This window comes from Manacus vitellinus, unplaced genomic scaffold (assembly GCF_001715985.3).
Source record: "Manacus vitellinus isolate BGI_N305 unplaced genomic scaffold, ASM171598v3 scaffold_40_pilon, whole genome shotgun sequence".
Taxonomy (NCBI): domain Eukaryota; kingdom Metazoa; phylum Chordata; class Aves; order Passeriformes; family Pipridae; genus Manacus; species Manacus vitellinus.
The window spans coordinates 3,505,293-3,532,530 of record NW_021940541.1 but is presented as its reverse complement, the minus strand read 5'-3'; the positions used below and the strand labels follow the sequence as shown (position 1 = coordinate 3,532,530).

Sequence of the window (27,238 nt, the reverse complement as noted above, 5' to 3'; positions counted from 1 at the left end):
TGCCTGGGCGGGATTTGGGATGTCCGGCATTCTCCCCTCGGGATGTGGGATGGCAGGGCTGTTTCCTGGGATGCGGGGTGCTCGGAGTGCTCCCCGCGAGATGTGGGATGCCCGGACGGGATGTGGGGTGTCCAGGCGAGATGTGGGGTGCCCGGGCTGCTCCCCCCAGAATGTGGGATGCCTGGGCGGGATGTAGAGTGTCTTGGCTGCTCCCCGGGATGTGGGGAGTCTGGGATGTGAGGTGTTCGGGATGTGGAGTGCCCGGGCTGCTCCCGGGGATGTGGGGTGCCCTGGATGCTTTCTGCGGGATGTGGAGTGTCAGGGGGCTGCTCCCCAAAGGATGCGGGGAGCCTGCTGACCTCCCCCCGGGATATGGGGTGTCCGGGGTTCTTCCCTGTGGGAGTGTCCGGGCTGTTCCCCGGGATGTCGGGTGCCCGGGCGGAATGTGGGGTGTCCGGGGTTCTGGCCCCCCGGGATGTGGGATGCTAGGGATGTTCCCTGGGATGTGGGGTACTCGGAGTGCTCCCCCCGGGATGTTCCCGGCGGGGCGGGGCTCCCGCGGGACTGGGGTTGCAGGCAGGGAACACGTGTTTAGAAGCTCCGTGGGTGGGTTTCCCGCAGCCTCGACTGACCAGCGCAGAGCTGGGGTGTTCCCGAATCCCACGGTTTTGTTGGCATGATTTTAGGCTGAGCTTGCTCTTTAGCTCTGCACCACCATCTCGGTGCTTGTGCCAAAACCACACAATTCCTGCTCAGTCTCCTTCCTCATTTTGGGTAGGGATGGAGAATAAATTACTTTATTTTACCTTTAAATTAACATCTGGGTTTTATAATCCCTGTTGATGGTCAGGGTCCAGCCCAGTCTCCACACAGAAATTTGAGTAAGGCTCTGCAGGTGTAACCTCCACTTCCCTTGGATTTGCAGGAGCAAAGCAGCCTTGTGCTCAGGCCTCCTTCTCATCCCTTTGGGGCTGGGGCAGAGCCCTCCCTTCTATAACGTGTTTCCCTTGTGTAAGTTGTGTGTAGAATGTTATTTTTGGACAAGCCATCCCTGCAGTGTTGTGAAAGGATGTTGGCAAAGCAGAAAATCAGCCTTGGTGAACCTCAGGGCAGGTTGTACCCACTGCAGCTCAGATGTGTGCTTCAAACTAAATCTTTGGTTCAGCTTAAGGGCTAAGAAAGTTACAGTAAATGACTGTATGCAGTGGATTTCTTTCCATTTTTAGTCCTTTTATTTTCCTTTTAAATTGTAGGAAGGATTTCTGCTGGGAGAGGTGAGGCAAGAAGAGACCTTTAGCATTAGTGATTCACAGATCAGCAACACTGAATTTCTACAAGTGATTGGTAAGTGATGTAACTTTGAGACATTCTGAGATTGGCACTGCTCAGGTTTTAAGTTCTCAGGACAAAATTTCATTAAGAATCACTTCACTTGTGAGACCGTCACAGGGTGTATCATATTTGCCACAGTGTCTATGTGTTTGTGGTTGTGAGGAAAGGAAACAGACCTTTGCTAGTTACAGGGTTTTTGTGCATCTCCTTGTGTGAAGAAAAGATTGTTTATTGGAGACATTTATCTGCATTTCATGATGGAGAAATTACTTACTTAGCTGTTGGTCCTGCAGAGAGTTTCTCGATACAGTTGCCTAAATACAGCATGTGCTCAAAGTGAAATGAATTCATTGCTTGATTTACTAAGACTGGAAAGGGGCAGATTTTCAGTAGAGGGTTTGGATGGACAGCTGGGAGCTGGCAACATCATAAACTGTCACAGCAAGACTGGACAAGAAATATTTGTCAGACAATTTGTTTGACTGGCACAAGGACTCTGCAGCTGATCTGTGTGAAAAGTGAAAGAAGATTGAAGCTCTTGCTGCTAAGTGTTAGTTGAATTAGATTTTTCATAGATGAGTGAGAAGCTGTTGCATGTTTTTAGCTCTTTGGTTTGTAGAAAGTAGGAAAGCCCTGAAAGAAAAGGCCTTTTTGTTTCTGTATATATAACCAGATGTTAAAATATATCTAAACCTTCCTAAAAACCCAAATGTGTCCATACCTGGCTTTGGGAATCTGATCTCAGATAACAAAGCAGGGTCTGCATAAAGCTCAGGTAACACACAAACATCTTTGGATTGACTCTCAGTTGTTTTTCTGACACAGAACTGATGATCTGAAGTGATGATGGTGTGCACAGTGTGCACAGCAATCCAGAAGGTTGAGTAGTTTCCTGTTCTGGTTATTCCTAAGAGATCAAGGGTGGTAAATTGACTGAAGTGTCAATTAATTAATTAGTTAGTTGGGCTAAATTACAGAAAGTAAAGGCATAGCATTTTTTGTGTGTGCATATAATCACTGTCAGAGCACTGTCTGAGGGAAGCAGCTGATAGCTCTGTGTGTTCAAAATAAACTGACAGAGCAAGTCACTTTTTGAAGTTTCTAAAGCAGACACTGCTCTGCAGTGGTCACTGATCCTGGTTATTGTTGGCAGTGATGTCACCAGCTGCAGCCTTGGCCTGGTTTCCTAAACCAAGTGTTTGTGCTGTTAAAAATCACTCCCTTTTTAGATCACTGCTTTGTCACATTATTAGTTACAGTTACTTTATGAAAATGGAAATTACCCACCCATAAGGACCTTCTGGATATTTTTTTTTTTGTTTACCAGACTTTTACTTCAATATGTATTTGTGAACATTGACTCTTGAACTCCCAGTTCAGCTCAGGGGATTGACAGTTTTGTGGCACTGTTGTCACAGATGAGTTTTAACTTCTTTTATCTGTAAGATCAGTGGTGATGTTTGAGTATATATGTGTGTATATACAGCATGCATGCTATATCTATAAATAAGCCAGTGTGTAAGCCTTAAATTTAGAATGTTGGCTGCTTCATGTGGTCTGAGCAGGAGGCTTGTTGCTTCCTGTTTTTCAAAACACGAGGTCTGTGTGGCAATACCATAACCCAAGGATCAAGTATGTTGTTGCAGTCAATATATTTCCTGGAAAACAGTGGTCTAAGCTGCAATAATTGCACTTACTGGCTTTGTTAGCAGATTGTTTCCTGCATGATGGTGCAAAAATACTGGAGTTGACACAATTCTGTACAATTCCTAAGAAAGCAGCTCTCACAGCAGCATCCTGAGGAGTTCTTGCTAGTGAGGATGTACAGTTTCTTGGGCAGGGGGCCTGGAATGGATGCTCTGGGCCTTGTTTTGATAGACACTAAATATGCTGGGATGTTAATGTGTGCAGTCTGCTGTTCCTGGGAAGTGTGATCCCAGTGTGACTCTGCTGAGATGGCAGCCCTGAGCAGCAGGTGGTGTGTCACCCTCCAGGAAGGAAGAGTCTGAACAAAGTTGTTGCTAAACACTCCAGTGGGGTTCTGCTGTGGGAGCTGGAAATATTAGTGCTACATCATTGTAGAATCCCAGAATCATGGAATGGTTTGGGTTGGAAGGGACCTTAAAGCCCATCTCATTCCAACCCCCTGCCATGGGCAGGGACACCTTCCACTAGACCAGGTTACTCCAAGCACCTGAAAAAATAAGTCATGTTTGGTGTTGGAGAGATAATGGGGATTGGATTTTTACTCTTCTTACTCATCTCTGAGATTACTGCCATGTTACAACCTTTGCTCCTTAAATAAGCACGTTAGCATTTATTGCAACCTTTTCGGTGAAAAAATGCTGCTCTGAGTTTTTAGTTTCTCATAAAACAGAATTACAAATTGCAGCTAAGTGTTTTGAAATGGGTTTGAACCCCTTTTGTCATTATAGACTGTTTGCCTTGCCTCTTGAAACACTCCTGTGTATAACATTACAGTGATTGCCTTCCCCATCCCTTTTTTTTCTTCACTGCTGCTGTAACAAAGTGTCTGTGAATGCAAGTAAAGTGTTGTGGAAATGGATATCCAAGAGAAAAAATGCTTTTGTGAGGAGGTTACAACTATAGTATTAAAATATTATTGTGTGTATTTGAAGCTCCTATATCTCTGTGTATCTGAGCAAGTGTGTGTCTTATTAAAATATTTCCCTCTGTAAAATGTCAGATTATAAAGAGAAGCCAGTTTTCTGGGTATGGTGCTGTGTCATCAAGCGTTGCTGAGACATTAAGGGCAGTGTGTGGTCTGACACAAATGTTTGTTTGCTCAGTAGCTGTGATGTGGAAAGTTCATGCCACTGTAATTTCCCTTTGCCTTAAGCAGCTGGACATATGTCTCTTTTTTTTCTTTGTTGTTGCAGAAATCCATAACCATGAGCCTTGTTCAAAACTCTTTAGGTAAGCTTTTTTTGTTGTCTTCCTGTGTTGGATGCAGAATATAAAAATAGGGAGCTCACTGCAATGTATTAGCATTTCAAATGTCCCCACCAGTGTTTGCTCATCTGATGGTATTACAGAAATCCATGGAAATGGCACCAACCATGACAATGAAATTATGAGATCACAGTTTTAGTAGCACTTACCTTAGGTTGGAAGGGGCTTATTTCTCTATCTCCTTGAATTTCCATCTTGGGTAGCTGGTGGAGGTAGAATAGGAGTCAGTTCAAATCATACCACTCTGATAATGAGGATGGATGTCAAAATCAATTGAAATTATTGCAGTTTTAGGTTGGCTCTGCCTGGGCCTGGTGGGTCACAGCACACCCTGGTGCCCTAACCCTTGTACCTTGTGGGGTTACCAAGTTGTTTTGTGGTTAGTTGTACTGACCTGCACCAGCTAATTATTCTGAATCTTTCAGCTTTCTAGTGATTTTTGCCTCTGATCTTCTGAACTCCAGATACAAATTAAATATGGGGCTAATGTATTCTATTTAACAGCTTCCATCTATTTACATGTAGATTTTCTCTGTGGTCTTCACTTGTTAATACAGTGATGCCTTCTAAAGCGCTGTCTAGAATTCCTTTTTAGAAGGAATTCCCAATTAATCTCCTCCTGTCTTTATTTGGAGATTTCCAGCCAATTAAGAAGACACAGTAGCTTAGATATTATGATTGACAGTGGTTGCATTAAGAGAAAAGCTGCAGTCAGTCACTTGCTGGTTGATAATTACAGAGAGGGTACTCTGAAGGCAGTGATTTAAATGCTGCAGACTCCACACATGGAGATAATATCCCAGTGTCTGGGAGGCTCTTCCTGGATCCCAGGGATGCTTTGTGCAGTGCATATCCAAACAGATCACGTTCCCTGCTTCCCCCAGTCAAGGAATGGGTTGTTAGTGCCTGAGCTGATGGAGGGAGGGGAGAAGTATCCCCTGTGTGCTGCTGCACAGGAAAAGGGTGAATCCACTCACTGCAGAGCACGAGGGAAGCTCTCACAGCTCACGCACTTTTTATCAGTACCAGAGTGTGCTGTTGGTTGTTCTGCTCCACTGATTGTAGCAGATGCTGATTTGGGCTTTTTCTGCCTTGTCCTTTTGACTTAATTGTAGCCAATGTGAGGCCTACTGCTCATCCACTGTGTTCTTGTAAGCTGGCACTGCTGATGTTGGGTATGACAGCCTTGGTTCCAGTGCTGGTACTGAATGAGAAGCAAGGATTTTCAAAAGACTGATTTCTCTGTCTGTGGAGTTTTCAGATGGATGTCTTTCATTACATACCAGTTGCTCATCCTATAGAAAAATTACTCTTATAAAGCACAGAGGGAGAAAGAATTGCATAGCTACTACTTACCAGAATGCATAAATAAATACTGTGAACATGAATTGAAAAGATTATGCAAATAATACATATCTCAAGTTAGTAATTAGTTGTAGTCTGAATTTTCACTACAACTTGCATCTTGAAGCAAATGGTGTTTCCACCCTTATTTACCAGCCAAGTACAGAGCTCAGGATTTTCTCTTGTGTTTTTTACACCCCCACATAAGAGCTGAGATCACACACCTCTAAACCAGAGTGTTTTCCTGCACTGCTTGAGGTGTTAGTGATACCAGCTCTTGAAAGAGACCAAGGACTTGGCAGGTAAGGCAGGGAGCAATCTATTTTCAAATGTTTCTCCCTTTATCATGCAGTGTGATCTACTTAAATTTCTAAACCTGTGTGGGTAGGTAGGTGTATAAATGCTTAAATCTGTTGTGCCCTCAAAATAACGACATGTCAGGGTTTGAGCCTCAGTTCTGGAAGCAGAGCCATATGGAAAGACCATGATGCTTTGGATTATTGTGGCCTCTTTTGGCTTCAAGGGTCCAACCACGTGAGTCTAATTGCAGGACTGGAGCTCAAGAAACTGGTTTGAAGTTGCATGTAAAATAGCCCTGCTTCCCTTTCTTTTAGACAGGGTTTTAATGATTAAAACAGTGCATTTATGTTGATAAAGGTAAAACTCTGGAAATTGCTTTGTATTGTATAGAATGCCACCTATTTGAAGAATGTTCAAAGTGTAAATTGTTTACTTTATGTATAATATATGTGTGTAAACTGTGTATCTGCCTTTCTCTCTTCCTGTTTGGTTCCAGCTTTTATGATTATGCAGGCAAGGTTAACGAGGAGAGTTTGGACAGGATCCTTAAAGACAGAAGAAAAGTAAGTTTTCTCTCTTTTCCTCCTGTTCTGGTCATTAGAAAGACTGGGTTTGGAAAACAAATGAACAGAAAAAGGTAATTAACTAGGAGAAATATTTTCTTTCATAAATCTGATGGTTTGTTTTGATCCAGGGCTTATCCTGTACAGAAGTTGGTGGATTTGTGGTGCTTAGGTTAAACCAGGGGCAATGTCTAATTTCCCTGAAGAAATGTGAAGGATTTAAGTGTAGGTCTCCAAAAGTGAAAGGCTGTATTAACCCACTCAGATTTCTGAGCTAAAAATGTGGCATAATGATTGTGTACTTTGCTGCTGAACCCACCAAAAATGCAGTTGATCTGAAAATCTGTTTGAAAGAGTTCATTTGAAGGTATTGTAATGATTTAGCACTGTCAGTTTTAAACTGAAAAAACTCTTCCATCAGTTATGTCACAGCTTATAGATGTTTAAAGATATTGTCACAGCTCTAAATCATGGTTGTTAGTAGCACAACCAGTATTAAGATTAAATTTTATTAGTTCTTTGGAGAAGACTCAAACCTTTTCTAATTATCCAAGAGTTGTTTCAGAGGTTCTCATGAACTGATACATCAAAGAGCAGAGCTGAAGGTGTGGTCCCTTATGTAGTGAAGTGGTGGAGTGAGTTTCCAGTATTGAATCCTGAATTCTGTGACCCTATAACTCTACTCTGGAACATTACAGAGGATACTAAGTTCCCCCTCAGGAGATGAGGCAAAAAGCATAATTTAAAAATGTTTGTCTCCCACTAGTTTTCACTGGAATGTTATTTTTTTAGGATCTGCCTTACAGGGAGACTGGCAAAGTGCATAATCTGTGGGGGGAAAGTGGGCAAAACCAGAGAAAATAAAACTTGAAGTGTCATGTGACTACAGTATCACAGATTTAATGACATTAACTGTCATAATGTCAAAAAAGAAAGAAATACTGCTGTCTGGGAATAAAGACAGTCTTGTATTCTCTTTTATTAGCAAACTAAGCAGGCTTTATTACATTCAGGCTAAATAATTTAATATTTAATATAAAAAAAGTTAAAACCAAAGCTTCCTGTTCTTTTATTTAACATGGGAGTTATGTTGTTTTATAGTTGCCAGTTGTGTTGTAACAGGATGCTACACTTGCTTTGGTGCAAAGGTACAAATCTCTAGGAATTCTATTCTTTTAATAGGTGCAAATCTCCAGGAATTCAAATTGTTTTGTTGTAATAAAGCTTTTGGCTAATTGTGATACCACAATTTTAGCAACTTTATTCTCAGGAGGTAAATGTGTATCTCTGAGTTAACACTTTGCTGATGTACTTTGATTGCAGAACGTTATTGGATGGTACAGGTTTAGGAGAAACACGCAGCAGCAAATGTCATATAGAGAGCACATCATTCATAAACAGCTGACACACATCCTTGGAGTGCCTGATCTTGTCTTCCTTCTCTTCAGCTTCATTTCCACTGCAAATAACTCAACACATGCTTTAGAATATGTGCTTTTTAGACCAAACAGAAGGTAAGCCATCTCTGTATATGAGCCAAGCCTCATTTTTTGCTTCTTACTGCTATTCTTCAAACTATTTAAAAGTTTGTACAATTATATGTAAATTATATGTTTGTCTAATAATGTCTTGGGGTACACTTGTTAGCGTAACAAGCCACCACTTGTTAGTGATGGCAGCTTTTTTCCCTGTGCAAATAATTTATGAATTAAAGTTGGGGTGAGCAAAAATTCTTTTCAGACTTTAGGTACCAAACAAACAAAAAATATATTTTAAGAGATATCACATGTCAGTACCATGTTTCTTATAGTGGACCTGAATGTGTCTGTGGTAGTTCAAGTGCACATTTCAAAGGTCCTAAGAGGTATGGAGGTAGGAATTTTTGATCCTGCATTTATTTTGAACACAACCTGTAATATTTAGCAGCTTTTATAACAAACCTGATGCAGAAGCTTTAAAATGAGAAGAGTTGTGATCATCAGAGAGCTGGGATAATATAAGGCCATTGTAAGGGATCTTTTGCAAATGAATTAAGAATTCTTTCTAAACTTTCTCTACAGGTATAATCAAAGGGTGTCGCTTACTATTCCCAATCTAGGCAACACTAGCCAACAGGAATACAAAGTTTCTTCAGTGCCAAATACTTCTCAAAATTATGCCAAAGTTATCAAGGAACACGGGTAAGGATTTTTCCTTTAAAATGAATTAGTCATCCAGCTCCACATTCTGTACCTCCCAAAGAATACTACAAGGAAAAAACTAGTTCAGGAGAAGAATGGTCAGTTCTTGCTGTGCTTTTTTCCTGCTTAAGACTGAATCTTTCAGGGAACTCAGTGCACTCCTCAGAAAAGCAGAGTTGGTGTGGCCAGTCCATGCTCTGAGCCTTCTGGCTGGAAGTTTCTGGTTTGATTTCCACCCACCACCCACCTCCCCAAGGAATTCTGTGTGCAAGCTTAATTTAAAACTTGAACTCTGACTCAGAAATCTTGTTGTTTTTCTTAAGAATTTTTACTTACATGCTGTAAATGCCAAGTAGCTTTTCTGGCTGTTAACAATGAAATTATACAAGCTTAAAGATTTCTGCATAAGTTTAATCTCATTCAAATGAGACTTTGTTGTTCCAGAAGTAATTTTGGTATTGAATATGCTGCTGTCCAACTGGATCTTGACAGTATTGTACGTTTTTAGCAGTATACTATTGCTAAAATAGCATATTTAGCAATAAAATACTTTTTAGAAATACAGTGATAGAGTGCTTAGCAGCAATTCAAAGACAGCATGAACTAGGAACCTGTGTTGTCTTTTCTAACTAATGATTTCTGCTTTGCTTCCTTTTTTTAGTACTGATTTTTTTGACAAAGATGGAGTGATGAAGGACATCAGGGCTATCTATCAGGTTTATAATGCACTTCAGGAAAAAGTACAGGTAACATCCTTTACTTCATATTGGTCTGTATGTCTGTGGCATCTTTTGTTCATCCTTTGGTTAAACCAGGAGTGGAGGGGATGGAGATTTTTAGAGCTCGTGAAGAATTATCATGAACTATAGGAAAATCAGTCTGATTTTAATAATGAAATATGCCCATTTCTATTTAATGTGTGCACTTCCAGTCTGTAAAAGTGGTTGGTATGGATATCATCAATTCTTTCTCTTTTTCAAGTAAATGATTCAATACTTAGGGATTTCTGGGAGGTGTTAGTTATTTTTAAGAGTATGCATTGAAGAGAAGCCTTGCTGAAGGCTGTAGGGATTTGCAGAGGTTTAAAAATGACTTCTGGGTATGAAACATCAGCAGAGCTCCATCTGTTAGTTAAAACTTGTGTGGAGCATGAGTGAATCCTGCTCCAAATGTGCCAAAGCATCTGAAAGTGCCTGGAGTGTCAGATCTACTCAATGTGTGCCTGTCAGTTCACAGCTTGTCCTGTGTGAAGAGCAGCGTGGCTGTGCTGCCCCAGGAGCTCACACAGCTGCTAATTGTGCTGCAGTCACAGCTTGTTCCCAGGCTTTCCCTCTGCATCTGCCCTGGGGGGATTTGTGTCTCTGCTCCAGCTCAGCTCTGCTGGTCTGCTCATGGAGCAGGGAATGAGGCAGCAATCCCTCCAGCCATCCCCTGGCCCTGCCTGCACAGGGGAGCTGCTCTTTCTCAGTGGGAAGTTGCTGCTTCCCAGCCTGCCTTGTAAGGTGGGTAAGGCACACACAGGGAAACTTCAAGGGATAGAAAAATTTATCTTCAGAGCTCTGTTTCATTAGCTCCTGGCATTATTTGTAACACTGCTTATGCCAAGAGCACGTATATCCTTTGTGCTCCTGCTGTTGTTTGAATTACTGGGTCTGGAAATGGAAATGGGGTTGTTTAGCCTGGAGAAAAGGAGGCTCAGGGGGACCTTATTACTCTCTACAACCACCTGAAAGGAGATTGGAGCCAGGTGGGGGTCAGGCTCTGCTCCCAGGGACCAAGGGACAGGACAAGAGGAAACTGCCTCAAGCTGCTTCAGGGGAGGTTCAGACTGGGTATTAGAAAATGGTTTTTCACAGGAAGGTGTTGGCACAAGCTGTGCAGGGAAGTGGTGAAATCACCATCCCTGGAAGTGTTCAAAAACATGTGGATGCCCTTGGTTTGGAGGTGAACATGGTGGTGGTGCTGGGTTGATGGTCTCGGTGATTTTAAATGTCTTTTCCAGCCTTGACAATTTCATGATTCTCTGATCAACAAGGAGTTGTCTTCCTGCCTTTTAGAATTTTAACTGTTGTATGTCACTGTGTAAATCATGTACAAGGTTTACAGAGCTCAAAACTGATTTTGGCGTTGGCTGACTTGAGGAACTTTTACCTTTGAAGTGACTGTCTAACAGAGAATGTTACAGGACTGGAAATCAGTTTTCTGGTTAAGCAGCTTAGACATATATTTGCATTATTCCCCAATTAAACTTCTAAAAATTAGATACAGAATTGAAAGCATAGTTCATGTTTTTCAGTTCTGCAGGTAAGGCCACTAAGAGTCACCTTTTGGAGAAGAAACAGCTTTTAGGATTTTGTACTCTTCAAAACTGATCATGGTTAATGATAATGACGAATACATTGAATCCCAGAATGGTTTGGGTTGGAAGGGACCTTCATGATCATCTTCTTCCACCCCCTGCTGTGGGCAGAGACACCTTCCACTATTCCAGGTTGCTCCAAGCCCTGTCCAACCTGGCCTTGAACACTTCCAGGATGGGACACTTACTAACTTTGGATCTTATTACAAATCTTCTGTAATGATGAATTATTTGGAAATGCTTTTCCTGTAATGCAGCAGTTGGGAATTGGCAACAGCCAGTAAAGAAAACGATCTTGAGCTTAAATATCACACTCTGATACAGTGAAGTCATGCTTTTAGTTTTGTACTTTTAATGGCTTCCTGTCTGGTAGGAGCTTTATTAATGTTGTCATGGAAATATTTCCTATATTTTTGCACAATCTTAGCATATCTTATGTTTTTCTCCCAGGCAGTATGTATAGATGTAGAAAAAAGTGAACGTGTTGTTGAATCTTTTCAAGCTGATGTGAACAAGTTAAAAAGGCAAATCGCACAGAAGAAGAATGAAAAAGAACAAGAAATAAGTAAGTTGCCTTTTAATTACTTTTTTTTTTTTCAGAAGCAGATGCTGTAAGTACAAAAGGTTTTGTAGAGTTAAAATAATTTTTTTATTCATGATAACTCATGGGAAAAAAGTTCCATTGGGAAGTGTGTATGATGGATTTACGTTGCATGACACTGGAACTGTGAAGGTGTGTGGGAAATACTGCAGGTATTTCTGTTGGAGTCATGCAGTGCTAGCAAGCTTAAAATATAGGAGAGAGACAACACTGTAGAGAAAGAATGTGAAAGTAATTTCTGGAAATAATACAGGAAAAGATCAGCTGTAGGAAAGGAAAAGTGGAAGAAACATCTAAACACTGGAGAGACTCCTGTTGCAGGAAAGAAACAGGGTAATGTGTTTACAGAACAGGAGCTATCCAGGGTTTTATAAAATCTTCATTCCCTTTCCCACTCTCCATTCCCACTCCCATTTCCTGTCTTAGTGGTGAACATGTTTAGCATTGAAATACCACTTTTCAGTGTTGAACTAAATCTTTTCAGGTGTTTGTTCATCTCTTTTTGCTGCTCCATAATTTCCTGAATCAATGAGACTTGTGTGAGCATATTTGCCTGGTTGCCACACTGTCCCTCCTGCCTAAAAATTGAGTGTCACCTGAATAGACTTTTGTTTAGGAGTAGATAAGTTTTGTGGAGAGCTCAGACCTTTCCAAGGAGACATTGCTGATCCAGTTTAATTTGTGAGTGCAAGGGAAGACCGAAGGTAGAGAGTAGGAGCAGAGAGAATAGACAAATGGGAAGTAAGATTAAAACCCAAGTAATTCATAAGCCAATTACATATTTCAGCAAACACTGCCTCTTTTTTTTTATATTTGAAGAGATAAGCAAATAACCAAATTTCATCATTTTAGCTACAAGATGGCTTTTATTACTTGTGTGTCCTGTTACCTAAAGCTGTGTCTGACACTGAAAGATGATTTAGGTGGGTGAACACCCTAAACTCTGCAATGGCCCTGCTGCTGCCATGAGTGGATATTTTTTATTTGCTCCAAACAGCAAGGTACTGTTACCACATGAGCATTTCAGAGCACAGTTTGATCTGTCAGCCCAGGTTCTCTTTTCTCTGAACCCCAGAGATAAGGTAAAAGAGCCAGGATTAGCTCCAGACCATTTAAAAGATGGAAGTGCATGAGTCACTGCTGTTTCCTGCTTGGCTGTAGATGAAGCAGGCAGGGAACTGCTACTATGGAGAAGTAGAGGTGGATATTTAGTGTGCCTGGAGCTGATCCAGTTATATGGAAAAGCTGGGGGAGGAGGAGGAAGAGCAGCCTGTGCTCGCCTCTAGGTACTACCAGTGAGATGCAAATGCTGGACTGAGAATTCACCCAGAGCAGATAATCATGTGAGAGGGCTGAAACAAGAAAACATGCAGCTTGTAACCCTGCAATATTTTTAGATGTGAGTAGTTAAATGCTGAATCTGGCCTTGTGTTCTCTGACTTGCTAAATATCAGGAGAATTTCTTTGGTTTTACTGAGTTAAATATTCCAGTTAATCATTCTCCAGGCTGGAGGAAGAGGGAGCATTTGATTTCAATTCCTGCAGTAGCATTGTGTGAAAGCTTGTTATTCTTACAAACTTTTGGTTAACGGGCTGTGACTTTACACTGCAGCATAAAAGTCAGTTGAGACTTTATTTGCCAGATCAGTGAAGTAGTTTTGTACTTTAGTTAACGTGTTCCAGGCTATGGTGAGTGCTGTGCACTTCCCAGGTGCCAGGAAATCTCCCACTGCAGTTCTCACATTGTGGCCCAAAAATGGAGTGCTGTTACACAGCCACTGGAGGGAATATGCACCTTTTATTCCTAAGGGACATCTCATTGACTTGATGAAAGGAACTGTTCACCCTTCATTTGTGTTTTTCCCAGAAATGTGGTGTTACAGTAAGTAGAGCTGATCCTATTTTGGCTGTCACTTAACCTATCCCAGTGTCAGTTCTGACAGGTGTCTGGAGGTTAATAACCATTTAGAAACCAGTCAAAAACTTCAGTCTCTCCCAGTGCTTAACAACATTCCTGCCAGGAAGTTTTTCCTTGTGTCTAATGTACATAACTTACCTTTTCATAGCAGCCTCATAGGCACGTTTGAAGAGTGAAACTGTTTCCTCAAGTCTTCCCTTCTCATCCCTGTTATTGCAGCCTTTCCTCTTAGCTCATAATTTTTAGACCTCTAAAGAGTCCTTTCCTTGGAGTTTATCCAGTTTTTCCCTATTTTTTAAACCGTGGTGTTCAAAATTAGGTGTATTCCAGTTGTATTCTTGACCACTGCAGTGAAATAATGCATACCTGTATCTCAACAGCTGAACACACTTCATGCATGTTGATATTTATAGTTTACTTAGATCAAGTGTTTCTTTTCTGCAGAGGGATGCAACTGTTCCTCATTTTGTAAGGTTTTGCAGTTCATTATTCCTGTGCATGTCTTCCTTAAAATATTTGCCAAATCATCTCATTTTAGATGACTTTTACGTTCCTGTTCTGATAACCCTGTTACACCTGCAGCTATAATTCCATCGCTTAGGTTTTTAACGAGAGTACGGATTTTAAAATAATAATTTGAGGGAAGAAAACAAGGTAATTTCTTTGCAGGTGTTCATGAGATTGCCCCCAAGCACAAGGGGCATTGGAAGAGAAAGTAGAAAGTGGTATTTTTAAGATGGAACATCAGAAATCAGTTATCACAGATGAAAAGTGAGTCGAGCTTTGAGTACTGAGTAAGACGCAGGTGGAGAGGAGCAGCCATGATGAGCCCTAGCTGAGGTCACTGTGCTCTTGGATGTGAGAGGGAACAAAAATACAGAGGAAAGATGAGGTGGAAACAGCAACAGGCTGTGGAAACATCCTGTAGCTGTGCTTTTTGGGAGCTTAAACTGGAGGAAATGAACTGTACAGGGTGACTGTGCACATGAAAACATAGCACGCCTGCACTTGGGTAGTTTATTTGCTTTCTGACACATTTTGTTTTTGAAATGTGATCACTGGGATAATTGGGTTGTGCTGATACTGATGAGTTCCATGGCTGCACTGCTAAATTTAGGGCAGTTTGTCACGCTCCAGGAGTAGGATGTAGCAATAAGCAGGATTTGATGTGATGGTCAGGGATAGTGCATTGATGACTATATAAGACAAAAATCAGAATTAGGAAAGATGAGCAGTGGAGACTGAGAGGACAAAATCAAGTGCTGGAGTTGGAAAGCAATGCCAGGGATGAACATTTAATAACAACCAGAAAGAAAGCAGAGAGGACGGCGCCGTGTGGGGGTCACAGCTCGGGTACGTGAAGCACATTGCCAAGAAAGCATTAAGTACCCCCATGTTCTTTGTTTTGTAGGAATGCAGCAAGCAATTTTAAGCAGGCAGATGCCAACAGATAACTTGGAACCCATGTTTGTTCCCCGGATGTCCTACACTGGGTTTGCTGTGGAAGGCTGCACACTGGAAGATTCGGATGTCTCTGATCCTCCCCCTCCGTACTCCGATTTCAACGCAACCAGCCAGGACAGTGCTGCCGGCCCCGGGCTCCTGGACAGCAGTGTCTTCATGCCTCGGCCTCAGGCAGTAGGTTCTTCCAGTTATGTGTCCACAAATGCAGGACTGAAATATTCTGGTAATGGAGCATCCATGCCATCTTCCCAAAGAGCGGTCGGTGACAATGTTGACGAATCAGAAGACAGTGATTATGAGAATTTGCTTGAACCCACAGAGTCCTCTGACAGTGAATACTCACAGACAAGGGATTCACGGCCTCCAGCACATCCCGATGGTGATTCCAGGAACACTCAAACTTCTCAGATTTGATGGGGGGGAAAAAACAAAAGAATCCACCTGACACTGTTTTTTCATAATTGTTACCGAGAGACTTTGGGGATTTAACCTGGAGGAGATGAACTACACAGGATTACTGTGCACACAAAATGTAGAAGACTTGCACTAGATGGTTTATTCACCTTGTGATACATTTTGCAAGTTTTATAATGGAATCATTAGGATAATCAAGTTGTACTAATACTGATGAGGTTCATGGATGTACTGGTAAATTTAGGCAAAATGAAATTTATAGAGATCTTGTAGCTTTTGTTGCCATATTTTCTTTAAGACAATAAATTGGGATGTAGTAACTAAGCACAGTTAGTCTACAGATAATGTTCTCAAATCAAAACTTACCTCTTGCACTATCATGCCTTGAATTTTAATTTTTGAAAGGGAATAAATATATCAGCCGCCTTCAAAATAGCTTTCGATGGTAAGCCAAATTGGCCTTTGCAAGCAGAGAAATCTTGATAATTCTGAGAAGCCTGATTGGAAAAGATGTGGTCAACCTTCTTCTGTGGGCATGCTCTTATCAGAGGAGGGCTTTGGTTCGACCTTTTTTACAAGCAGAATGTGTCTCACTTCAACTGATGGTTGCCTTTTTTTCTGTAAAGGTTGGGGGGGGGAGTTGGGATGCCTGGTAAATCATCCAAATGAATGTCATAAATATAATTATTCTGGTCTCACTGGGTTTACAATGACTTTACGCCACACTGGCCTCATTTATTGTCTCATTGGTTATTTTAGTATAAATACAAAGTGCACATGCAGGAGTAAATGACCGACAGAAGTAGTAAATTCCATCATGATTGGACTTTGGAGTCTGCAAATTGCAAACATCAGAGACTGCTTCTTGCATTTTATTTGCATCTGAGTATTGGATTTACGCTTCTAGATGAGTTTTTTATGTATTAAATAGGGGGATAGGGTAGGAGAAGATTGTTTGGAGAGTCCCCTGGGTTTATTACCTCTTTTCCTCTGGGTGAAACGTGTAAATGATTATTTTAAATTGAATTACAGCTCTTGTCAGAAAACTGCCGTTTGGGATAAATGAAGTGTGGTATATTTAGAGAATTTCATGTTTGGATGCACTTACTTTTATTTAAATACTGCTTGTATGCTAACGTTGCCCAAAATATGTGAAATTGTGCCACTAAGAAGTTTGTATTATTGGACTTTATCCCTGATGTGTAAATGAGAAAATACACATTTTAAGATGAGGTTATCTGCAGCATTTATCACTCGAGGTGTCAGTAACCACTTCCTTGGTTTACACCCAGAACAGCAAAGCAGTCGCTTAAAAATTTCAAATCTATCAGATTTACACAATGAAATTTTATTCTTTTGGATTGGATCTGTAGTCTGTTCATTGCCTTCTCCTGACCTGTACTAAATTAAGCAAAATAACTTTGGGGAAAAACAAGATGTTAAAATTGCCACTCTTCTACCGAGTGTTTCCACCTTTAAACATCCAGTGCTCTGGTTTTAACTATTTTACATTGTTCTCATTAGCCTTAACTTGATGGATTTTGCTTTGGAGTGTTGCAGTCCATGGGACAGAGACCTTGCTCTGGAGTTTATGCCTCTGGCTCAGGTATAAACGTGTCACTGTTGGAATCAGGATTGACAGGTTGGCAACCACCATCTTTTACTTTTATTCCGTACAGAAACCTGCAAAATGTACATCTCTGACAAAGCAGTTAAGTGTGACAATAAAATCTTATTTAATCCTGTAGCATAGATTTTAATACTTGTCCAGTTCCACCTCAGTGAAAGAACTCACTGGGCTACAGACATGCAGCTCAAAAGTGGGGGTTTGTTAAGGCTGCTCTGTTTGGGAGACTGAGGGGGAGAGGGCAGCACTATGCCATGTGTATTCCATGTTTATGTTGATACAAGGTCCTTGAATTCTGGGGGTTTTATACCAAAAACTGCCTTGATTTTACATACAATGTGTAGGTGATCTGTGGTGCAACATGTGTGTCATCCTGCCCTGTAGCCAGTGCCCATCTGCAGGTATTTTCATTTACCATAACTGCTGACTCATAAGAACAATGGGTATGGGTTTATTTATATATATATTTTTTTTTTAAATTCAGATGATATCCTGGCAGAAGTACACGTGACTGGACTTGGCAGTTTTCATTACAGTCCTGCTAAATATAGCAATGTGGGGTTCTGATCTGCCTGAAGGCAACAGGGAGCAGCTTTAGTCATAAAACTGGAGCTTCACACCCGTGAAACAGCAGTTTTCCACATCTGACTCATGGACAGTCTCTCCTGGTGATTCCCAGGAGCACAAAGCCCAGCAGCGGGGCCTGCAGCCGTGTCCTCTCACTAACAGGGAGGCAGCACTAAAAGCTACTGAAAACTGGCATCTCTGCCCTTCAGTTCCAAGTCCTGGAGTTTTCCTGGTGCAGTGAAATATTTTTCGTTTTAGTGCTGTGAGAAACCTGGAATTGCTGTTTATTTCCAAATTTACTTTGATTCCCCCCTGATTGTTTATAGTAGAAGAACAGGAATGTACCATATGGAGAGACTCAGTGAGTTAGAACTCTCACATATGCTTACAAAAGGAAGCATCATCAAATATTTCTGAAATTAGCTTGGATTTACACCACAGGAGCCTCCAAGTCCCCTCTTTGCTTAGGGAGTGGTGTGTGTTGGCAGAAGGACATGTGAGCATCGTTAATTTTGACATATTCGTGACTCTGCAGGTTTTGAGTTCATGTCTCACATCTCCTGACAGCTCAGGATCATTTCAGTGCCTCTGACATGTCCTGAGTTAAAATTTAAAGGGAAGCTGTCACTGTTTAATGTAGCAGCAAAGTAAAATAAACAAACTGATAAAGATTTCCTGTTAAGTGGGAAGATGCTTCAGACTATACTGAACTTAACTAGAATCACACTGAAACCTGGCTTTTTTTGGTGCTTCAAGGTTTATTTTAAGCTTTTTGATAACAGACTTGCTTTGCTTGGCTCTGTTGTGGTTCTGCCTCTGAGCAGTCCGTGGATCAGCTTGAAAGGTGTTGGCTTTGAGGAGAATCTTCCCCCAGCTTTCTCTTGGTGTGTAAAATTACACTGGTTTCACACACACATTTCTCTGTCAGATTTGTGTGGGGGTATTTGCATCTATGTGGAAAACCTTTATACTGCTCGCTTTTGCAGACCTGGGAAGAAAACAGAGGTTTCATTAGAGTTTCATGAGCAAATTGGTAAGTACTTGGGCACCTTCCAGTGCCTAAAGGGGCTTCAGGAGAGCTGGAGAGGGGCTTTGGTCAAGGGCCTGGAGGGACAGGACAAGGGAGAAGGTCTTCCCACTGCCAGAGGGCAGGGTTAGGTGGGATATTGGGAAGAAATTGTTCCCTGTGAGGGTGATGAGGCCCTGGCACAGGTTGCCCAGAGAAGCTGTGACTGCCCCATCCCTGGAAGTGTCCAAGGCCAGGTTGGATGGGGCTTGGAGCAACCTGGGCTAGTGGAAGGTGTCCTTGTCCATGGCAAGGAGTGGAAGAAGATGATCATGAAGGTCCCTTCCACCCCAAACCATGACCTGTCCCAGCCTGTGGTCAGAACAATGACAGGAACATCACGTGGCTCAGAAGTGCATTTGTCCCCCTCGGGGTGCTCCTGCAGAACTCTCATGTGCTCCATGTTTCACACCTTATGTAGCCAAGTGTAAGGATGTTTCTTCAGGTTGTTGACTCTTGTGTTTTGTTTTTCTTCTCTCTTAACCATAAATAACCTTTTATAGCATTGCAGCATCTCAGCCGAAGTTCCTAAGAGGAGAAAAAAGGAGATTCTCTTGCTGTGAAGAAAAATACCTGTGGATTCCCCTCTGGCAGTATTATTCCCACTGGTGGAAGCAGAGAGGGCTGTCTCTTTTACTTACTAACTTCCATCGAAATTGGATGGGGAGATAATCATTGTTCACGAGGGACAGAAGGGCTGGAATAGGTGAAATCAAGGTGTTACTTGGAAACCCTCCTCCAAAGGGAGCAAATCCTCCACTCCACAGGTTTGTAAGGCAGGGAGGGCAGAGGGTTGGGAAAGCTCAGTTTACACGAGCTCTCCAGGCTCAGTGAAGTGAGCATTGGGAGATTGTTCTCCTTACTTTGAGAGAATTTCAGGTTCAGCTCCCCAGAGCAAGTCCTGCAAGTGAAGATGGATGTCAAAGCAGGTCAGGTGGATCCAGTAAAAGAGCTGCCTTCAGGAAAGAAGGGATCACCACAATCGCATTGGCTTCGGCGTGGGTGGGTCAGGATTAAATCCAGGAGTGGGCTGTGTGCCAGTGGAAATCTAGGAGGTTTTTCCACCTAGGAAAGTAGGTTTTTTTTTCTTTTCTCTGACCTTTAAACAAGATACTAACTTGGAGCTCTTTATCTTTTCTCTAAGCGTTGTCCAGGGAAAACAAAACGTTATTGCCTTTTCCAAGCTTATTAGGGAAAGGTGCCTGCTGAGCTGTGCAGAAGGAGCTCAGGGATACCAAGGCTGGGAAAGCTGCTGCTCTGCAGCATTCCAGGTCGCTGCAGGGTTTTGCATTAATTATTTCCATCTCTCCTGGGATCCTGTGGTGCCAAGCCATGCCGGGGGCTCTGCTGGCACCAGGAATCTTGGTACTCACCTGTACCAAAGAGAAGAGTTGGTTATTTCCCTTATGTGGATTTGTGTACCTTGCATTTATTTCCTTTGGCTTTATTGGAGAAGGTGTTAGGAAGGGTAGACCTGAAAACCCACAAGAGACAAGTCATTAGAATAAACATACAGGTGTTTTGAAATTCTTCCATTGTAAGCAATATGATTTTTTTTTTTAAAAAAACACTTCCACCAAAGTTATTTTCCTGCTCAACATTTTGCTTTGGGCAAATGTGGCTTTTTTTTCCAAAGGAGGAAAACCAGTACTGCTAAGACTTTTCCCTTCAGAAGGCCCATTTCCACCACGGGGATTGTTCCTACAATTTTTTTTTTTTTTGTGCCAGTTTGTGATTTCTGACACATTTTCAAGAGCAAGAGGCTGCTGTAGCTGTCATTTTGGAGGTGTGAGCGGGAATCATTGGTGATCTGGAGCACTATAAAGGAATTACTAATTTTAGCCATAAATGGAGTAATCTTAAATAAAATGTTCATATTCAGGACTTCTGGGAAAAGTTGATTAAATGGAGTGATGGCACTCCAGTGCTGTGGCTGTAACTTTCTGGTCTGAGCAGCTGAAAGGCAGCATGGGAGGCACTGTTTGCTCTTCCACAGGTTTTTATCTTTAAGCCTGTGGAGAGGTTTGAATCATGGAAGGGTTTGGGTTGGAGGGGACCTTAAAGATCGTTGTCAGTGCAATAATCCAAGGCTTTGGCGTGCAGGAAGATTAATGCTTTGCTGACTTTGGGTATATGAAATGAGCTGTCACCTGCTAATAATAACTCCTAACGAACTGATGTTAAATTTAATACAGCCTGAACATTTGAAAGAACAGAAAGCTGAGCTTTCCAGGAGTGTGCATCAGCCATGCAGTGAAGTGGGAGTCTGGATTCCCACTGAAAGGAAACCTTTGTTTCATTAAGTGCCGTTGTGCAGGTCCCTCCTTTTCCTCTGAAATCAGAAATGCTCAGTTGCACATTGAATCCATGGTGGATCTTTTGCACTCTCAGAAAGCACGAGGAATGCGATATCCCTGCTCCCAAGGGCAGTTGGGTAATGCAAGGATCCCAGGGAAACCACGGGGAGTTATTTTAGCAAGGAACACAGTATGGAATAGGAGACAGCTGCACCAACACAGCGTCACAGCTGCAAAACGGGAACTGCCTCCTCTGCCAGCAGGATTATAGAATGTAGAGAGAGGATGGAGAACACTCCTACTCACTTCAGCAAGGAAGACCTCTGGCTCTTTTAATCCTAGATCCTGCCTTGAATTTTGAAGGGCCATACAATAAATCCCTGACCAGGAAATGAAGAGATAGTTTGAGCAGAGGGACTAAGGGACTGAGCTCCCATGGGGTGCCCACCTCCTGCACCTCCACAGCCCTCACACTCCTCATCCTCTTGGAGAAGTGCTGGTAAAGTGGGGTGAGGGATGTGCCAGTTATCCTTATAAATGATTATTCCAGGCATCCCTGTGGAATGAAGGTTGTTATTTTAGCTGCAGGTTTCTCACTGACTCCCACCCCTGGTCAATCCCTTGGCTGGGTGGAGGTGACTGGGGTGGGGTTGGCTCTTGCTCTGACATTTATATGTGGCTGTGAATTGTCCAAATCCAGATGAGGTGTTGGCTTTGGCACGTTTAAGGGATCTTAACCCAGGGAGACCAACCACAGTGCCTTTCCCTAGGAAATAAAAATGGACATGTTATGATGGATGTATGAAACTCAGTGCTGCTCTTCTCATTTTCAGCTGCTCTCCCAGAGCTTGCTAAGCAGGGAAATGTTTGCTTGCCGAGCTGATGATTTCAGACTAAAATCCTTAAATCAAGCTTTTATTCCCGAGTTCAAACTCTGCCTGTTGAGTCTATCTCCAAAAACCTACGTGTGCCTTGCTGCTGGAAGAGCAGGGAGCCTGCGAGATAAAGGAGCCGGTTCTCCTGCGCGGCAGAGCAGGAAAAGGCGCTGAGGCTTTAGCAGGGGTTCAGTGAGCACTGCTGTGAAAAATCACCCTGTAATTCCGGCAGTTCGCTCCGAGCCGCTCACCCGTGGAGTGGAGGAGCCGGGGAACTTCTCAGTTCATTTATCAAAGCACTTGCAATTCAAAGCAGGTGAAGCACTAAAAAAATATCGAGCAGTGAGAGATCACTTCTGTGGCGCGTGTAGGTGCTTTGTGTACGATCGATGGGGACGGGATGGGACTTATCCTGGGCATTACTCCTCTGCTGACCTTCCAAGGAAGGTGATTGATTTTTGCCAGGCTTAAAAAACAGCCTTGGCTTTCAGCGTTGTGGGAAGGGTCACTTCAATAACAAAAGGTGTTAATGGTGTGGAATTAATCCCCAGGTTTTCGACGGGCTTGCCTCCTTCAAACAGTGGTTTCCAGACACCAGGAGCTCCCCGTGCCAGACCCAATCATGCAGTAAGTCCCTCTGTAACTGGAGTGACCACGGTGGATGAGGCAGAGCCGTAGGACTCCTTTGATCTCAGGCTTAAGCTGACACGGGTTCCAGCCTGTATCAGTGGAAATCCACCTTTGTAATACCCAGCGTCGCATGGAAAGCTGAGTGATTCCCTTTATCTGGTTGTCCCAGAAACTCCACCATAGCTTATTTCATCCTTTGCTCTTGGGAATCACAGCTGAGAAGTCCCTCCTCAGCAAGGGAAATGGGTCAGAAATGGTCGCTTATAACTTTTCTACTTGGCTTGAATATTATTTTCTCTGTTCCATTGTTCATGGCTTTGTCATTAAGTACAACTGTTTTGGTTTTATTTTGCCATTTCGTGGTTGGGTTTGATTTGTGGTGGGCACTACAAAATTAGAAGGGATGGGATGCTGAATGCAGGACAAGGGCTCTTCCTCCCTCCACCCCTGGCCTGCTTTGTGTGTGAGAGACTTTGCTGTCTCTTCATCCCTGTTTTGTTTGAATGGTCCCTGCTTTGAAGAGCAAAAAATCTGTCTTTGTGAGACCTTGAATTGGGCAGGCCCTTCCTCTCTATTGTAATGCATATAATAAATGTCAGGCTTTCAATTTCAGTGTTAATGCAACTGTAATGGGATTGCAGCAGAAAGAATGGGGGGTTCTCCTGGTTGTAGAGTGAGGGAAGGTTTTATTCCCAGCAGAGTACAGTGGCTGTGAAGATGCAGAGCAGCAGCTCTCTGAAGCTGTTTTAACAGAGTAAATGCAAATGAAGACAGAAGGATTGTACTTGAGCAACCACTGAGTGCAACTTTCTTCAAGATCACAGGATCACAGAATGGTTTGGGTTGGAAGGGACCTTCATGATCATCTCCATGGGCAGGGACACCTCCCACTAGCCCAGGTTGCTCCAAGCCCCGTCCACCCTGGCCTTGGACACTTCCAGGGATGGGGCAGCCACAGCTTCTCTGGGCAACCTGTGCCAGGGCCTCCCCACCCTCACAGGGAACAATTTCTTCCCAATATTCCATCCAACCCTGCCCTCTGACAGTGGGAAGCCCTTCTTCCTTGTCCTGTCCCTCCAGGCCCTTGTCCAAAACCCCTCTCCAGCTCTCTTGGATCCCCTTTAGGCACTGGAAGGGGCTCTTAGGTCTCCCTGGAACCTTCTGTTTTCCAGGCTGAACACCCTCAACTCTTCCCATGAGCCGCTGGCTCTTGCCCTGTCTGCAGCCACTGGACCAGCCTGTGGACACTGCACAGGGATCTGTTACCAGCTCTCTGTAGTTTGAAGCTAAAAAACAAGCTGCTGAATCAAACTAAATGTGTTTTTCAGTCTTAACCTAATCCTTTTAGAATCTTTATTAACGCAAATTAAATTCAAGTCTACCTGTTCATTTTTATTTCCTCTTAGACTTTATTTCTAATTTGTTTGAAAGAGCGAGTGAGTCTTTTAGGACTCATGATACCTTGGTTCCCTTTCAGAAAGCAGCAAATCTTAGAGTTTTCCAACCTATCTTTTTTTCAAACCTGTGAGTTTTCATTCCTTTTTCATTTAAAATACTTTCACAATTTAATTTTAAATGGTCTGTAACAAACCCCAGTAGCATTTCCAGCTAAAAAGAAATATGTTATGTGTAACTCAGAAGGGGAATTCTGCTTGCAAAGTGATGGTTTTTCACCAAGATGGATCAAGTAGGAGCTCAGCAGGATGCTGGTGCTGAAGCACTTTGCTCATTCTTTGAACTGTCAGACAACTGAAGGCAACAGCCTGAGCTTTTAGTGGCAGCAAGAAGGGATTTCCTTCTAGTTTCCCTCTGAAAACTGTCACTCATGCAGTATTTTCCAACCTTACATAGTTTGACTTGTATCTGCTCCAAAACCTGGTTAATTCTTCTATAACTTTTCCTGTCCCACTTGCAGAGAACAGGAGGGTGACAGCTATTTTTTGCAGGGGACAGATGCTGCCCTGGGAGTGACAGAGTCCCCCAGATCTCCCCGGAGCAACCTTCCCCTCTCAGCCCTGCTGCTCCTCGAGGATGAGCCAACCAGCTGCCTGTGCCAGGGAGGGCACACAGCTTGCCTCCTGCTTTCAGCACAGGTGATGGAGGGGGAGCTGTTGGCCAAGGGCCTCATGGTGACAAAATCCACTCCGAGGGACCTGGAAAGCCAGAGGTTTTTCCCTTGCTCTGTGCAATTTTGTTTCTAATTTTAATTCAGCTAGTTGCTTCCTAATCCTGGGAGGTGCCAGGGGGATGCCCAAGGGGGCACAGGGACAAACTTTTTAGCGGGGCCTGTTGTGATAAGAAAAGGGGTGATGATTTTAAACTGATGGAGGGTCGATGAGATATAAGAAAGAGGTTTTTTACCATGAGGGTGGTAAAACATTGGCACAGGTTGCCCAGAGAAGCTGTGGCTGCCCCATCGCTGGGAACATCGGTTGGATGGTGCTTGGAGCAACCTGAAGATGTCCGTGCTCATTGCAGGGGAGTTGGAACTAAATGAGCTTTAAGATCCCTTCCAACCCAAACCATTCTGGGATTCTATGAGGCAGTGGGATGCCCTTCCTCACACCTGAGGCTTTTGGAGCTTTTTTCCCCACTGTGGGACTGTCTGAGGCCACCAACAGCTGCTCTCAAGCCAGTTTTCTTCACAGAAACCCCCCATCAACAGCCTTGTGTTCCCACACAATGAGGGAAGGAGGGAAGGCTGCTCCTGCCCAAGCCATGATCCTGGATGTGTGCCACGTGTCGGGGGGAGCAGGTGTGATATTTGGCACAAGAGGCTCCAAGTGTCCTCTTTTCCAGCATCGAGCACAGACCCATCCAGCCTCCCGCCTCCATCCCCATGGAGGACTGAGAGGGGATGTGCCAGGTCTGCTGAGAACTTGGCCATTGCCCCTGACTGTGGCCATGGCACTGCTGGGCAGGAGCAGTGCTTGCTGTGCTGTGAGGGATTAGGGATTAGGGATTGGCATCTCCTGGATGCTTTGTCCTGCTGATCGTGTCCCAGCTCCTGCTTCCCAGCACAGTCACAGCGTCACAGAGCAGGGAAGGTTGGAAGGGACCACAGGAGGTCACCTCATCCAACCTCCCTGCTCCAGCAGGGAGCACCTTACTCAGGAGTGTGTCCAGGTGGATTTTGAACATCTTCAGGGAAGAGAAGACTCCACAGCCTGTTCCACCTCTACATACTAAAGGTGTTCTTCCTCGTGTTCAGGTGGAACTTCATCCCAACGGCACCGACACACGGAGTCAGCCTCAAACACTGAAACTCAGCCATTTAAAAGAAAAAAAGAAGGAAAAAAAAAATCTTTTTCTTTAAAAGTCTTCCTTCAGGATTTGTGGCAGCACCTGTGTGGAAGCGGAGCAGACCCTGATTTTCCAAGAAACCCACTCCTGCTGATGGGGGACCGGTGTGTTTGCTGGAATGTGATTTTTAAAAATCCTTGTTTTGAGTGCACACAACAGGACTCGCCTCCATCAACAACCAAAACTGTGCTCACACCTACTGAGCCCCTGGAAGAGCTCCCAGGGGTGTTTGGGGGCCCCAGGCACTTCTGCAAGGATGGCCATGGGTTTTCCAGAGACATCCTGGCAGTGACTGGGACTCATCCTTGGGGAAACGCCCCCACCAGAGAAGGGGAAATGGTGGTTGGGGTATGAAGTAAGAAATGTGTCAATGTGCCTGCTCCCAGGGATCAGGGCTGCCACTGTGACAGAACCTGGCACCTCCCTCAAGCCTCTCAGCCATTGCTCCCCCAAGCCAGGCTGGAAAAGGACCTGGGGTTGCTGGTTGACAGTGGCTGAACATGAGCCCAGGTGTGCCCAGAGGGACAAGAAGGTCTTCAGTGAGGGTGATCTTACTCTCTGCATATGCAGTTTTATTCCAATCGCTGCAGGTCCTCGTTGTGCCTTTCTCTTTTTCCTTTAAAATGGGAGATTTCATTTTTCAAAGAAATCCTGTGCAAAGGATTGGACTAGATGATCATTGTAGGTCTCTTCCAACTGAAAGTATTTTATTCTACAGAAAGGGGGGTGTTTTCTCTGATGCATTGACCAGCAGCAGTCAGAGCACTGCATTTTGGCAGAGTACTGCCAAGTGAAAAAAGGGATTTAGTTTCTGAAAGAGGAGACAAAAGACCAAGAACACCTGCACATCATCTGAAAAAATGCATATAAATGCTGTAAGTTGAATGCCCAGCAGTGGCAAACTCCAGCCACATTGGCAAGTTCATTAGATGTAGTGTTTCACTGATACAACACACTTACCTGTCAGATCTGGGTAACTGGTGGCTTGGCCCCTGACCTGACAGAAGCCACTGGTCTGCCTCACATTTGCCTTATTTCTTTTTTTGGCAATGATAATTTTTAATACCTTTGAATAATTCTTAGCTGCAACTGCACAGTCATTGTGGGGGGGAAATGATCATCAAAACGTCTCTGATTCGAACGCCCTGTGCTTTTTCCCTTTTCCAGAAATACTCGTGCAGACTGACACCTGCTATTGTGCTGATGCTCTTTTTGCTTCTTCAAACTTCTCTGGTGATATTTAATCTACTCTTTTTTTCTTTTTGTGGTTGCAGTTACAAAAGGCACTGACTCAAGTCTTTCACAGTTGTCACTTCAAAAATGGATTCAGAATAACAACAAAAAAATGTAGGGTTTTTTTTTTTTGGGGGGGGGGGAAGGCAAGAGAACACGAAAAGTACCAAATAGAATAAAGTTAAGCAAAGT

At 43.3% G+C, this 27,238-nt stretch overlaps 2 protein-coding genes across 2 annotated transcripts in view; one reads left to right on the top strand and one right to left on the bottom strand.

Annotated features, from left to right (window-relative positions):
* Positions 1-678, bottom strand: part of EEF1AKMT2 (EEF1A lysine methyltransferase 2) — an 8,978-nt gene extending 8,300 nt beyond the window's left edge. Inside the window, exon 1 of the mRNA XM_029961988.1 lies at positions 633-678. Within this exon, the coding sequence (XP_029817848.1) occupies positions 633-678 (46 nt within the window). The remainder of the gene's footprint in view (positions 1-632) is intronic.
* A 557-nt stretch (positions 679-1,235) lies between these two features.
* On the top strand, positions 1,236-17,195 carry ABRAXAS2 (abraxas 2, BRISC complex subunit). The gene is made up of 8 exons (XM_018078520.2): positions 1,236-1,344; positions 4,233-4,269; positions 6,446-6,512; positions 7,836-8,026; positions 8,573-8,692; positions 9,354-9,438; positions 11,502-11,616; positions 14,982-17,195. Exons 4-8 carry the CDS (start codon positions 7,881-7,883, stop codon positions 15,446-15,448), a joined length of 933 nt encoding a protein of 310 aa, XP_017934009.1. The 5' UTR covers positions 1,236-1,344; positions 4,233-4,269; positions 6,446-6,512; positions 7,836-7,880; the 3' UTR covers positions 15,449-17,195.
* Positions 17,196-27,238: the final 10,043 nt, after the last annotated feature.